This window comes from Lissotriton vulgaris, chromosome 1_2 (assembly GCF_964263255.1).
Source record: "Lissotriton vulgaris chromosome 1_2, aLisVul1.2, whole genome shotgun sequence".
In the NCBI taxonomy this organism is placed as follows: Eukaryota; Metazoa; Chordata; class Amphibia; order Caudata; family Salamandridae; genus Lissotriton; species Lissotriton vulgaris.
In genome coordinates, this window is record NC_141686.1 from 167,276,133 (window position 1) to 167,289,561 (window position 13,429).

The 13,429-nt window shown below is 41.5% G+C and overlaps 1 protein-coding gene across 1 annotated transcript in view; it reads left to right on the top strand.

Moving 5' to 3' along the window:
• The window catches only part of LOC147734761 (hemagglutinin/amebocyte aggregation factor-like), a 121,092-nt gene that overhangs the window by 90,957 nt on the left and 16,706 nt on the right, over window positions 1-13,429 (top strand). Inside the window, exon 3 of the mRNA XM_086953629.1 lies at window positions 5,822-6,010. Within this exon, the coding sequence (XP_086809755.1) occupies window positions 5,822-6,010 (189 nt within the window). The remainder of the gene's footprint in view (window positions 1-5,821; window positions 6,011-13,429) is intronic.

Consider the following 13,429-nt stretch of genomic DNA (forward strand, 5'->3'; position numbering starts at 1 on the left):
GTTGCCATGCAGAGGGAGGACCTGCTATGACTACGCAAATTTCCCCGAGTCTCAACTGGGGACAGTTGTAATCACATTGCAGAAGTTAGATACACATGTTGAGAGAGCACAGAGGGAGTCAGTGGCCTAAGCAGCTCAGAAGTCACATGCAGCTGTAACCGCTATAATGCCCCAGGTAGGACGGCATTCCTTTATCTCTACATAGCCAGGCGTACCATAGAATCCTACTACACACTGCAAGCAGCTGCTCAACTGTTGTAACATATTGAGGCCTTAAGTTGACATTTTTCAGCCGGCGGCAGCAGGCAAGCAGCTGATGAGAGGAGTACCACCCTTGGAGTATGTGTGACTATAGTGGGTCTCTCCTTTCCCACCGCCATTTCAAACATGAAATAGGCTTAAACTCATCATTTCTACGTGTATGTTTGAGGAAATCCCTTGGATACGGAACTAGTTTTCTTGACACCCTCTTATCTCAACTAGAGGTCAGAGAGTTACATAAATTACACTGGAACAGGCAGAGCCCTGAAGATAACCGGCGTGAACCCAATCAAGGGGCACAGACACACAGCCGAAACATGTCGACTACCTGGCCGTTAGGAGGGGTGTAAGGAGCACGTTACATCTTCCAATCACCACCATCCTTCACATTTTTAATCCTGCCCGCAGGGTCCAGGAATAAAGTTATAGGCACAGGGACACCTCCAAGCTAGTTTTAATCTACACCACACTGCACTTTCACTTCCAGCGTTCCCGGTCACTTTTGAAATATTATTGTTTCTCTTTTTTGTGTTGTATTTTCTTTCCCCAACCTATTGATCCACTCCTAGCGTTGGCTGTGACGGGGCGTTTTGTAAGCAGCCCTATGATGAAGCATGTCCCACTGTAGTGTAGTTCCTATATTCCCAATAGGCTCTGCGCATTGAAATAGTGTATCCTGTAGTTTAGACGTAGGACTGAAGTCGACTAGGTCTCTACCGAATATACTAGACTTAATTGTGTGTGTGCCAGCTAGCTCAGAGGTCACTAGAAACTTTCTCGAATGAACAAGAAGGGATTAGTTTCTGACAACCGCTTAAAACATGACAACTTTGTTTCCCAAGAATAAGAAAATATATCTCTAGAGTCGCGGAACAATAGATAGTTATTTCACACAGTCAATCGTGCATGCTTCGTTTCACCAGAGGTTCAGAGAAATAGAGAGATGGGCGTTTTCAATAAAAAGATATGTGTTGAACAGTCTTCTTTCTGAAGCAAAAGAAATGAACTGCTACAATCGTAATACTTGTAGTAAAGTACAAAGCGTACTATACGAAGAGTATTATAAAATAATCCTGTAAAAGCATGACATGGTTTCTAAGCCATACAATACATAAAACACATACATTGATAAATAATGACTAAAAGTACTCCACTGGTGCTTCTAAAATATGCCTACTCCGGTGTACCTAACCTAGGTCTAGTACAAGGGAAGAAGTAATTGAGGCGTAGCTTAGTTTCAGTATTCTTTGCCAAGAATCTAATCCAAGAATTCTCTAAAGGGTCTAATTAGCTCTGTACCTTGGTTCTAGAATGTAGGAGGTCTGGTATCTCTCTCTCTCAGGACTCGATTTCCCAGCAACCTGCAAGGGTAGCCTGGAAACACTGGAGCTGGAATTCTCGGCAGGAGAAAGTACAGCGTCTCTCAGTGCGTTAGCTGGAGGATCAGCTTCCTTCGGCACTTGCTGCAGCAGGGCGCGTCGAGCAAGTAGATAGTTAAACTGCTCCAAACCACTGTGTGTTTGTTTGGACAAGTGTGGGCATATTTATACCTTGAAGGTGCCGAGTTTGACGTAAGATTGGACATAATAACGTCATTAGAGACTTAATTCTCTGAAAACTCCATGAGTTCTAGGATAAATTAATATTCATGCAGGGGGAAGTCCCTGACTGCTGAAGGCGGGTTTTTCCAAGAAATCGTTATAGATTTTCGGAACTAGTGGAAGTTGCCAAGCCGTATTAGGACTACATGAGCTATGTCTTAATATGGTTATGATTTCTATGCCTATATAAGGATTCAGTACTTTATACCTATATAAGGGCATGAATCGGGAAAATTACACTAGGGTCCTAAAACGCTATACAACAACACAATTGTGTGAGTGAGGGAAGTATTGAGACGCACAGCAAATGCCACCACAATTCACAGATACAGACTTCTTTTGGTTTAAAAAGTATTGACTGGGTGTTCTGAGTAGGTGAGTCTGTTAGGCTCACACCTCCCATTTTTGTGTACTACCATTTTGAAACCTCCCATCAGGACACCCCCTGTTACATGTGTTGTTCTTCAGTAGGCTTTAATTACAGCTTACAAGCAGTATTTGATTAAATGTTTTGATCTTGCCTGCTGTTGCAGGCAGGACACGCTCTCCCCCAACTCTTTTTATTTTTTTCCTAGCACCGTACGTCATGCTGATTCAGCGGTGGCTATACCTTTAGTTTGTTGTTTGCAGCCCGAACGCAGCGCATGCTTTTTCTTCTTAGTATTCAGCTATTGGTTTACAAGTGCCCCAAATGGCGCTTTTACTTTAATGTCAGCCATGCCACTATCTTTAGACATGACTCATCTAATGAAGAGTGGGTGGCTACTATTATAGTGAAACCACCGCATGGGTCACAGGCTTAAAGAAAGGGGTGTGACTAACATTATTGTGAAAGCGCGGCATGGGGCGCTTTTTAAAAAAAGAATTTGCAATGCAATTGGTCTAGCATTTTTGAGAGTTTGAGCTATTGGCATTAATATGCCAATAGCTCAAACTCTTGTAAATGCGAGACCTTTTGCATTGCAAATGCTTGTTAACCTTGTTAACACTGTCAGGGCATTGGTTGCAACTCACTAGCACCAGTTTAACACTCAAACACAGCAATAGGCTACAGAAAAGTGACCAGTAAACTTTTGCCAAAGGGCCTTCCACTGCACAGCAACACATGTCTCTACAGGGCATATTATCAAGCAGCAGCAATAATTATCGCTCGCCGCGCTTAGCGTGAATTTTTTTTCCGCCGGCTATCGCTGGAGATTATTGTCATGCTAGCACTGTATTAACAACGCATAGCGAAATGGCGATAATTATTTCAGCAATAGCGGTGTTTTCCATGGAACATCACTGGTTTTCCAGCGATTTTCCATGGAAAACTGCGATAACCTTGCTGATACGAGCCTGTGGTTGTATCAGCATAATCCACCCCCAATGTTAAGTATACGTAAATCAGCATTTTAGCAGACGTTAGTTTTTGTCGAAAACCGCGATTTTCGGCAAAAACTCACATCTGCTAAAATGCGTGAGCCTTCTTGTAAATATTGCGATGTGCACATCAGCAATAATTTACATACAGCACTGCCCAGTGACGCCCACTTTGCATCTCATTAGAGATGCAAAGCGAGGCATCGGGAAAATTGGTGCTAACATGTGCTAATGCATGTTAGCACCCACTTGTAAATAGGGCGATAGTTTTATCTCCGCTTTTTGGGCTTTCAAAGCCAAAGAAGCAGAGATAAGGCCCTTGTTGATATGCCTCTACATCTTTAGTAACTTTTGAATCTTTTGAGATAGAAACAATTATTTTGTTAAAATCTGCAGAATATGCATCAGATGCTGGATTATGTGGCAAATACGGCAAATCTATAATTATGTAGAAATCGCAGCAAATGCACAACCGCATACTTCCAGTGACCCTGGTTATCCATAACTAATCGAGTTACATTATTAGACAATTAAAGACTGGAAAATAGGGATAACATCAACTTCCTTCATAACACTTTCTGCAGTCTTTTGTCTCCATCGTGAATCATACTGAAATCCATGTGTTTGGAACACCTACTGTACAAAGAAGGCAGAGAAAAGCGCACATAGCAACAGCTCAGACAGCTGATTGAGGGAGGCCTGGTTCAACGCTTCCCTGCATGCAGAGTCTACCACAATTTACTTTCTGTTTGGAAACAGGTTTTCTTTTTCTGCACTTGTGAACTCAGCTGTGTATGAGCGATATATGAAAAGTTGCACAACCATTAGAGCATAACAGGATCCGATAGAAATGTGCAGATTTATCGGCTTTAATGCACAATTGGGCACTGTGTAGAAAAGATAAATGCACACAGCCTCCTGAAGCAGCCTTCATCCTGAAAGATGAAGTGTAGCGGCCATTAAGCAGGCACTGTGCTGATAATGGAAAACGATGCTGCTCTACTTGGCCTTATCCCTGTGTTGTACATTTTGGTTTATTGTATTTTTCCCTGCTAAAATTGTAACTTTGATAAAATCTATTTTTTGCATATACACATGTCTATTTGTTTTTATGTCACTATTTGTCTTAATGTGAATTATTGTCATGTCTAAACAGTCTGAGTTATTTGCCTCAATTTATTGTAATTAACTTAGCCCAGGATATTTAAGTTACCTGCATCTAATTCTTCTATAAAATATAAAACCTAAGTTAATCGTGAAAACAAACTCCTTCCGAGGCCCCTTACCCATTTGATTACTTTTCACCCAGCCCCCAAAGGTTTACTGGGTAGCTCACTTCACTCAATATGCTCTACTTGGCTGCCATGCCAGTCACAGGAACCATGTGCAGCATAGTAGAGACTGTGCCACGCTGGAGCAAGAACAGAGCTTAGAGTGAGTGAAAAAATGAGCGCTCATGCAAAGTGTTCCAAATCCAAGATAAAAGTAGTTCCGAAAACATTTGCTAAAATGGGAGCTGGGGAGGGATAGCAGTAATTGGTCCATGCTCTCGGGGACGGCTAAAGCCAGCAAGAGGCTTGATGCATGCATACCATGCACAAATGGAGAGAAGGAATATAGGAGTGATGTTGAAGCCAGTAAATGAGAAGCCTTTAGGCCGGCTGAAGCCCATAAAGTATATACAACATGTCTCTTTGAAACGGCACATGCGCTGTCTAGAGCCGAGTCCTAAAAAGTGTCCCTAATAGAAGACATGTAGCTCAAATGTTGCCTGTTGAGACATCTACTCAGATCCAAGAATTAAACCTGCACAAAGACGTTTATTGATATTGCTTACGTCCTAGCTAAGAGGGAAAAGCCATGTCTTATAAGGCATTGACTCCACCTTTATAGATCTATGGCTGAAGGATCTACAGAGATGGACAACTGCTGAAAATGATACACTCGCTACACTGCAAAGACAAAGAAAGGACAGAATGGATTGTAATACAACATCTTGCTAACCTTAACCAACAAGAATGATTAAAGGCTACCATAAGTACCTGGAATAAAGCCAAGGCCATGGCTGTAATCAAAGTGTACAAAATGGGAAAGAGCTATATACATTTCCCCCACCCCAGACTTTCTGGAACACTGCATGCTGTAGAAGATGTGGCCTCCAACTCTCATGTTGCTATGTATCATCGCACATTTCCATACAACCAATGTATAACACTAATAAATGCAGATAAAAGGTACATTTAGGACATCCTGATTTGTTTATGCAGACGCCCCCCAAAATGCTCTCTTGGCAGGAGGAGGTCCTACATACCAACCCTCAATATACATACACATCATCACTAGATCAAGTTTAATACAATTTTTACATTTTTTTTTATTGTTTTCTGTTATACTCTAAATGATGGTATTAAAATCTGCAAAATGTTATGAGCACCAACTAGATATGGAACATTCCATTCTAGAGTCACCAGCCATGAAACTAATAAAGAGTGATTTAAAAATGTTTCATACTTACACCATAGTAATGTGATATTAGTAGAACATTTAAAATCTCCTGGAGAAGCATGGAATTGACCACTGTTTAATTTTCTTTTTAGTCAGCATCACAACTGGTATGAGGACCGCATGTGGGATTTCACCTGCAAGAACGCCTTCAGTGGACCAGTATCATGTCACTGGAGCTCCTATATTAATGAATATGATGAGCCGTTCACCTACAGCTGCCCGTGGGGATTCGTCATCAGTGGCTTTCATAGCATTCATCACAACTATTATGAGGACAGGAGGTAATATCACCCCAAAATTAGAAAGCAATTGTTGATACACAACTCAGTCATGACAACAAATCTTGTGTCAAACTATTACGACAAGGGTACTTCTAACAATCACAGACTCTGTGAAACAACCTTTTGCACTGACCATTAGCATTCCAAATCAATCATTAAAATAAACTACTTGCAAATGTTACTCACTATTCACACACACCATTACCAATCAAAAACCATTGCCATCAACCTAATGCTGAAGACAAACACTAACCACATCCACGCTATGCTTGCCTCTTACCTGCTTATTCTCATGAATCCACTTCCACATAAAACACAATTATCCTCTGTGACAAGACAAAGCAACACACAAAACTATCCTTTACCATTGACCACTTGCTGCCCGGACTCATCCATTCACTCCCTTCCAGTGCCATGAACACTCAAGCAGTGAGCCCACTCTAACCCCAGACCACCATTCTAGCAGATGGGTTCTTAATGCAGTAATTGAAAACACAAATAAACATGACGATCATCGTTTGGTCTTGCATCTCTACGTGATCCATCTCATGTTTCCTTATTGGTGTGTTAATGCATAAGAAGGTTGTTAAATTATGCACATATTTCAGGATCAAATAAAGCATAACCACTACCACATGAAATATTACCATTTCCACAAATGACAAGGATTGGATGGCAAACTTAGCCGTTCTGACAAATAAGCTAATACAGACAAACTAAACTTTCACACAATGCAGCTGGTCATAAAACATAGAGTGTCCCACACAGCACTAACACAACAGAAGCATCCTTTACACCTGTTTCTGCATAAAAGTTGCACCAACTACTACATGCCCAAACACTCACTAGTATACCAAATGCAATCTGGTTCCACAACTTCACTTCTGCACCAAACCAACCACCAAATAACCAAGCAAACTATTTTTAATCTATTATCACAGAAACCTACTTCCATAGACCAACCAACCATTTAAACTAGCCTGTTTCCAGAACGGTGCCAACTTTACCAACGGAATAACTACAGCAGCAACAGTGACAATGAAAACAAGTCCATGGCAACTTAGGTTCTTTTTTGTTTATACCCTAGTCAATTCACTTTGCTAAGCTAAACTATTCACATGAAATAACACAAACCGGTAGACAAGTCAAAGCTGCGTCCAAAGTCCAGTAAGCTGTGATCCCAGGGGAAGTGGTATCATTTCCCCGTCTCTGTTGCAAGAGGTTCCCTATATGCTGTGGACTCTCTCAGAGGGGTCTCTGGGACTCCAAGGCCTACATACCGGATCCTTCCCCAAAAAGGGGAGAGGGAGTGCTTTGGCAAGGGGTGCCATACCATACCTCAACTGTGAGTGGCTCCCTTGGCACTGTGGACTCTCTCAGCGGGTTCGCTGAGACTCCAGAGTATTATTATTGGACCTTTCCCCAACAAGGGGAGAGGAGTGCTTAGTCAAAGGCCACAAAAGGGCAGGGGGCTAGACGGTGTAGCAGGCAAGGGGAGAGATTCAGGTGAGAGGGGATAGGAGCAAAGGAAGTAGACAAAGAAATAAAGAGTACTAAATGGGAACAGACCGCATCAGTTAGGGGGGCAGACTGTTTTCTCTCTGTGGCCATGATTTTGCCCCATCTATAAGGTAAAACTCAAGTACAGGCTATTCCAGAAACTTTGCCATTCAGGACATGAATGCAGATGAGATCTGTTAACCTGTAGCTTTGAGGTAGTGAACTCTTTATTACTCTTGAAGCAAGGTACATCCAAAGGGCTGTGTTTACAGATAATGCAGCAGACACAGTCAGTCAGAATAAAGGGCCTGATGGTGCAAATCAAGTTTTCAGCTGTGCAAGCCTTCTTATTTTTATCCAATTTTGAACCCCCGCTCTGGCATTCCTGTGTAGCAGAGCTCGCTCCGAGATATAGCCTCTCGCTGGGTGAGCCACTTATCACTTCATCAAAGCAGCCTGGCTAATCCTCTTGACCAATCAGGGGAGACCACAGGAAGGCTGAATTTCGGCTTACAGATAAAAAAGTTGGTATTACTTCTTTTCTGTATATTTTACGATAAATTCAGCAATAGCATATTGTTGGATTTATGACTACCATTCTCCTAAATCCTTGAAAGATATTTTTGTAAATTCCTAGTGATAGTTATGCATTAATAAACTACTGCCTTGTTAATCTATGTGGATGGGATCTACAATGGGAAAAATAAAATGCCCAATTTCTCAAACATCAGGGCCTATAAAACATATTTTTAAGGACCCAGCGTATAGCTACATAACCCTCAACCCCTAGCACAAAAGTCGATCTTAGGAAGCACTTTACTGCAATGTGGGAAGTGAAATGTGCAATTTCTCTATCCCCAGGACATATAAAACCCCTTTTATAAGGGCCCTCCTTATAAGTATGTCACTTCCCACTACTTAATATGCCAAAATATTGAAGTTATCACTTTTAAAGTGCCCCTACCACCAAAGTCAAATATGGGCACAATGTACTTTTAAAATCAGTGTTCCAACACAGGGCTGCATTTCAAATGACCTCAGTGCACACATTCAAGTGTGGAAAGGGCCTGCCATGCCTTACTATATACTAGGAAATTATAGGTAGTTTTAATCCCCCTGCCAAATTATGTACCAGGGACTTATAGGTTAGGTCATGCCAATCATAGGGTTACCCTAACACATAGTGTACCCTAATGCATGTGTGTGTGTTTTCACATAACATTGGGTGTTTTCAACCTAGCAATGGCCTTGGGCAGAGCCCAAGGCACTTTCAGAGTTCGAAAACATGCACAAGCGGGTCTAAAAAGGGGCAAAAGTGAGGGTATACTGCAAGAAAATCTATTTATTTTCTCACATGATAAAATATTTATCTTTGATTATGTCGATCAAGCTCTGTATATACAAGTGAGTAGGTATAGGGGTTTATGCTTCTGTTATATGCATATGCATATACATAAAAATAGAAAATACATTTTTTTAAATGATGTATATTTATGCACAAAATGCATGTGTGTGTTTGTCCATGTTAAATTTTATTACATGTATGTATATGTTCAATACATATACACGTATCTCTATATAAATATATATTTTTATGAACATATATAGCTATATATTTCAGTAAATTAATCATACGTCTGCGACCAACCTCCCACACTGCGTCTACATACCTACCCCAACCTCCAAGGGCAGTCAACCCCCAGGGAGTTGGCTTCAGAGTATCCAGTGCCCGCAGGCACCAACACCCCCATGAGTGGCCAAACAGGTTTCTTTCTTTTCTGGGGTGGGGAAGCATCCTGGCTCCTGCGAGAACTCCCACCGCATCCCCATGTTACTCCAACCCAGCTCGATGAAGTCACCACAAAACATGCTAGGAAGGAGCGGAAGATTCATCAAACTGCATCAAAGTTCTTAGCAAACCAAAAAATGCCCCTCCTGTGGAAACTGTGGATTCATGGATAACAACACTTAGGGTGAACTGGGCCGACCGCCAGAGGTGCGGCAGTCCCGCTGTGGCCATTAGGATGCGACCACCACCCTGCGGTCGCATCCCGCAGAGGTGCTCTATGCAGCACCCGCCACAATGCCAAATATGCCTGTTGTGCGTTGGCATGCACAACATGACAGGCACCGCGCGGTGCCTGTCACCTTTTGCATGCCAATGTAGGGGGGTACCAAAGGTACCCCCCACGTGCACCCCACAATCCCCAACACCACAGGGGCCCACAAAGGCATACACTGCATGCCTTTCCATGGCGGCACTTGCGTAATTTCTGACTGTGGTAAATTTTGATCGCAGTAATTGCGTTTGATTAGATCATGGTATGCGTTAATGGCATATGCGGTAATTACATTGAATTAGATTATGGTATGTGGTAATTCCAGTTGTGGTAATTCCAGTTGCGGTAACGGCGGTTGTGTTGATTGCATGGAGTGTGTTAGATTGCGGTGTTTTGTGTTGTGTTGTGATGCCTGTGGAGTGGGAAAGCCTGTTGTATGAAAGGAGGTCATGCTGTGAGCGCGCGAAGTCCGGGAAAATCTTAGGCTCAAGGAGTAGCTTAAGTGGTTCAGGTGTACCGCACACCTATAGTAATTGTCGACCACTGTTAAGAGGGATCCTGAGGTACCATCGAGTGCCCGCTGGACCAAGATAGGGGGAAAGAATGTGTGAGTGCGTGAGTAACTGACGCTGGTCGTGAGTTGCTGTGTGGTTGTAACCTATCAGTTGAGGTGATTGTCCGGTCCTTTCGTGGACAGACAGTTGCCAGTTCGGTGACAATTACGCGGCTGTGGACGTACAGTCAGACTGTGTACGTACAGTCAGCGAAGTGATTGCTTGGTCGTAAAGGATCATTTCAGTGTATGATTGAGACGTATGCGTGAGTGAGTACGAGAAAATTGTAAAGGAGGGTGAACCGCTGCGAGCGGGGGAAAAGTGACATCAGAGTGTGCCGCGCTTTGATAGGTTCGCTGTGTGATTACCGTATTGAGATTGATTGAAAGTCTTTAAAAATGTAAACTGTAACAGGATTGGAGGGAAAAGTTTGATGTTTACGGAATCGAATCTAAATATTGGATTGAATTATTGCAGAAATTAAATTGTTTAAAGGTTTTAAGACACTTTTGAAAGGTAAATCGACAAGTTTGATTTGAGTCGGTGACGAAACCCCACCTGATGGAACGCCTGCACATTTTATGTTAACGAAATTGGGATTATTTTCATGTTTGTGGATTCTCCAATGGTGCAAGGTTACTGAGAAAGTGGGTCCTTTAAGTTTTCCAAAATTTGGTACTTTTGAACTGCAAATTATTGACAGATTAAGAGAAATGTTATCTGAAATAAAATCCCCATCTAGAGCTACACAATTTGAAGTCTTAAGCTTGTGGGAAAAGATGGCAAGAAACAAGGAAAGGGAGGACGAAGGGGTAAAGAATCAGATACAGGAGGAGGACATTTTAGATGACAAAAAACCTTAAAACGATAGTGATTTAGGGGATAGAATATTGGATGCATTATTAACTGAGTGCCTTCCACCTAATGTGTCCCCAGTACAAATTCTGATAATCGTGTACCAGCAAGTACAACAGTGGCTACTGCTTCTGTTGACCCAAAGGAAATGCAGATTGAGGGAACTCTACCGACGTTCCAGATTGCCCCACCACCTGTTGATTCAATACCGATAGTGATACCTCCAGATGTTAATGCTCCAATTGTGACTGATTGGGTACAAATATTACAAACTGTAGCTGCACAAACAATGCATAGACAGATTTTGATTGTCCAAATCAATATGGTCCCAAATCAAGAAGGAGAATCAGGATTTATCTCAACATCTCAGAATTCACAGATTATTGAACAGAAACTGCCCCAGACAGTTCAAGCATTGAAAGATAGAGAAAAAATTGCCTTTACAGCACCAATAGCAAAAGGAGAAACACATTTAATTGAAGATGGGATTTTTTGACCATGGTTTGAGGAAGCAGCAGGGATTGAAAGGACAGAGAACATGGTAGAACAATTTGACCCAGAACCTGAAAAAGAGAGACAAGCCAATGTTTCAAATTTGAAAATTGAACTTGTCAGGGAAGGTTTAGATCTTGGGAATTCGAACCAAAAAGACTTAGTTTACTTGAGTAAGGAAATTACAAAATGTGCAGAAACTATACATGACAGACTGACTGATTTGTCCCGAAAAGATAAAATTGATGTTTCAGGAAGTGTTCAATTTCAGGAAAGCTTCAGGGTGCAGATGGATGATGAAGCATTCGAGACAACACTACACGAATGGGATTACACATTACAGAATGGGTGGAATACATTTGTGAATGGAAGGGTTTTGAGAAATTGGGAGACAAGGGGGCACGGAAACATGAAAAAAAAAAGAAACGGCCAGACTTAGCAAGGAAATGGGAGAAGAAAAAGAAACCACCAGACATAGTTGAAGAAAACAATGAACAGGTTGAGGGAGAAGCTTCAGCTTATCCAATGAGAGAAATAGTGGGAGAAGTTCATGTTCATGTATCATGGGACAAAGGTGAACTTGCAGCATTTGTGAACAAATTTCCAAAGTTGAGAGACAAGTCTGTGCGTACTACACAAATTGATGGAATTGTTGAACTATCGGATGTGTTGTGGATTAATTTCAAAATGTTCTTTGACGCTGCAGAGCCAATTGAATTTTGGTCTGAATGTAAAGTTGTTCAAGGGCCAAGTAAGGAGACAATGAGAGAGTCTTGCACTAATTGACCATCTTCTGTTATGGAGAAAAATTAATTAGTGATTACTTTTCCGAAGGGCTGAGTGCCACCAAAAGATCTTAATTGGGTAAAGATCAAGAGAACCTCACAAGAACTAAAAGATTTGGTTCATGAATTTTGTGAAAGAGTGTGTCAGGATTTTCAACAGCAAGAGAGAGTGTACTGATGTTAGTGACATGAGATTCTTTGTGTCTCAATTTGTTATTGGATTAATGATCTTTGGTCAGATCAGTGTAAACACTCAGCAAAGTGTGGTTGGTTGGCAAAGAAAGTTGATAGATGGGATTGCGAAGGATGAAGGCGAGATACAAGGTCCTGTTCTACAAGCAGGAGTACAAGGTGAGGAAGGAGGATTTGTTGTTTTACTGGACAGAGATACAGGAGTTTGGGTTGGTCTAAATGGGTGTATGGATGTCGCAATGCTGAAGAAAGTGACATTTTGCCATCTATGTAACAGATTTGAGCATTGGAAGAGGAAGTGTAGACTTAAAACTGATGCAGTAAATGGAAATGCACAATTACAGGAAGAAATGCAGATGCCAGTTCAGCAAAAGCAAATGGCAATTCAGAAACAGGTACCAATGAGACAAGTTCTGCAAGCCTAGATGGTCCCACAAAATATGGGGAACCCTCAGATTAACTTAAATCAGTTGCCTGAAGAAAATTTGAATTATTTTCAGAACCAAAATCAGAACACATTTCGACAGTCTGCTGTATTTAAAAGTGACAGTTTTGGTCCCAACATTACTGAGATCATTAAATCCATTGTGATAACAGTGGAAGTTTTACACCTACCTTGCTTAGGGGAAAAGGCCCAAGTTGTAGGAGATCTAAACAAACAGATTACAAGCTTAGTTTTAGGGCAGGTTTTAGGAAAATCAGATTCATTTGAGGAAAGTTACTAAATTGCTCTTTGTGACTCAAGTAATGTAGGCCTGCTAGGAAACTATTTGTGGTGCAAGTTAAACTGCACAATTTACTGTACACCGGATGATATTGAATATCAGACTCCTGATGAGGATGCCCAACAAGAGACAACTGAAGGATTGGTTTCAGAAATGACAGTTACCCTCTGATTTGGAAGAAACAGTGAACCCAATAGTATGGGAGTTCACAACGAAAGATGTCAGAATAATAAAAAGTTCAGAACCAGTCTTAGTC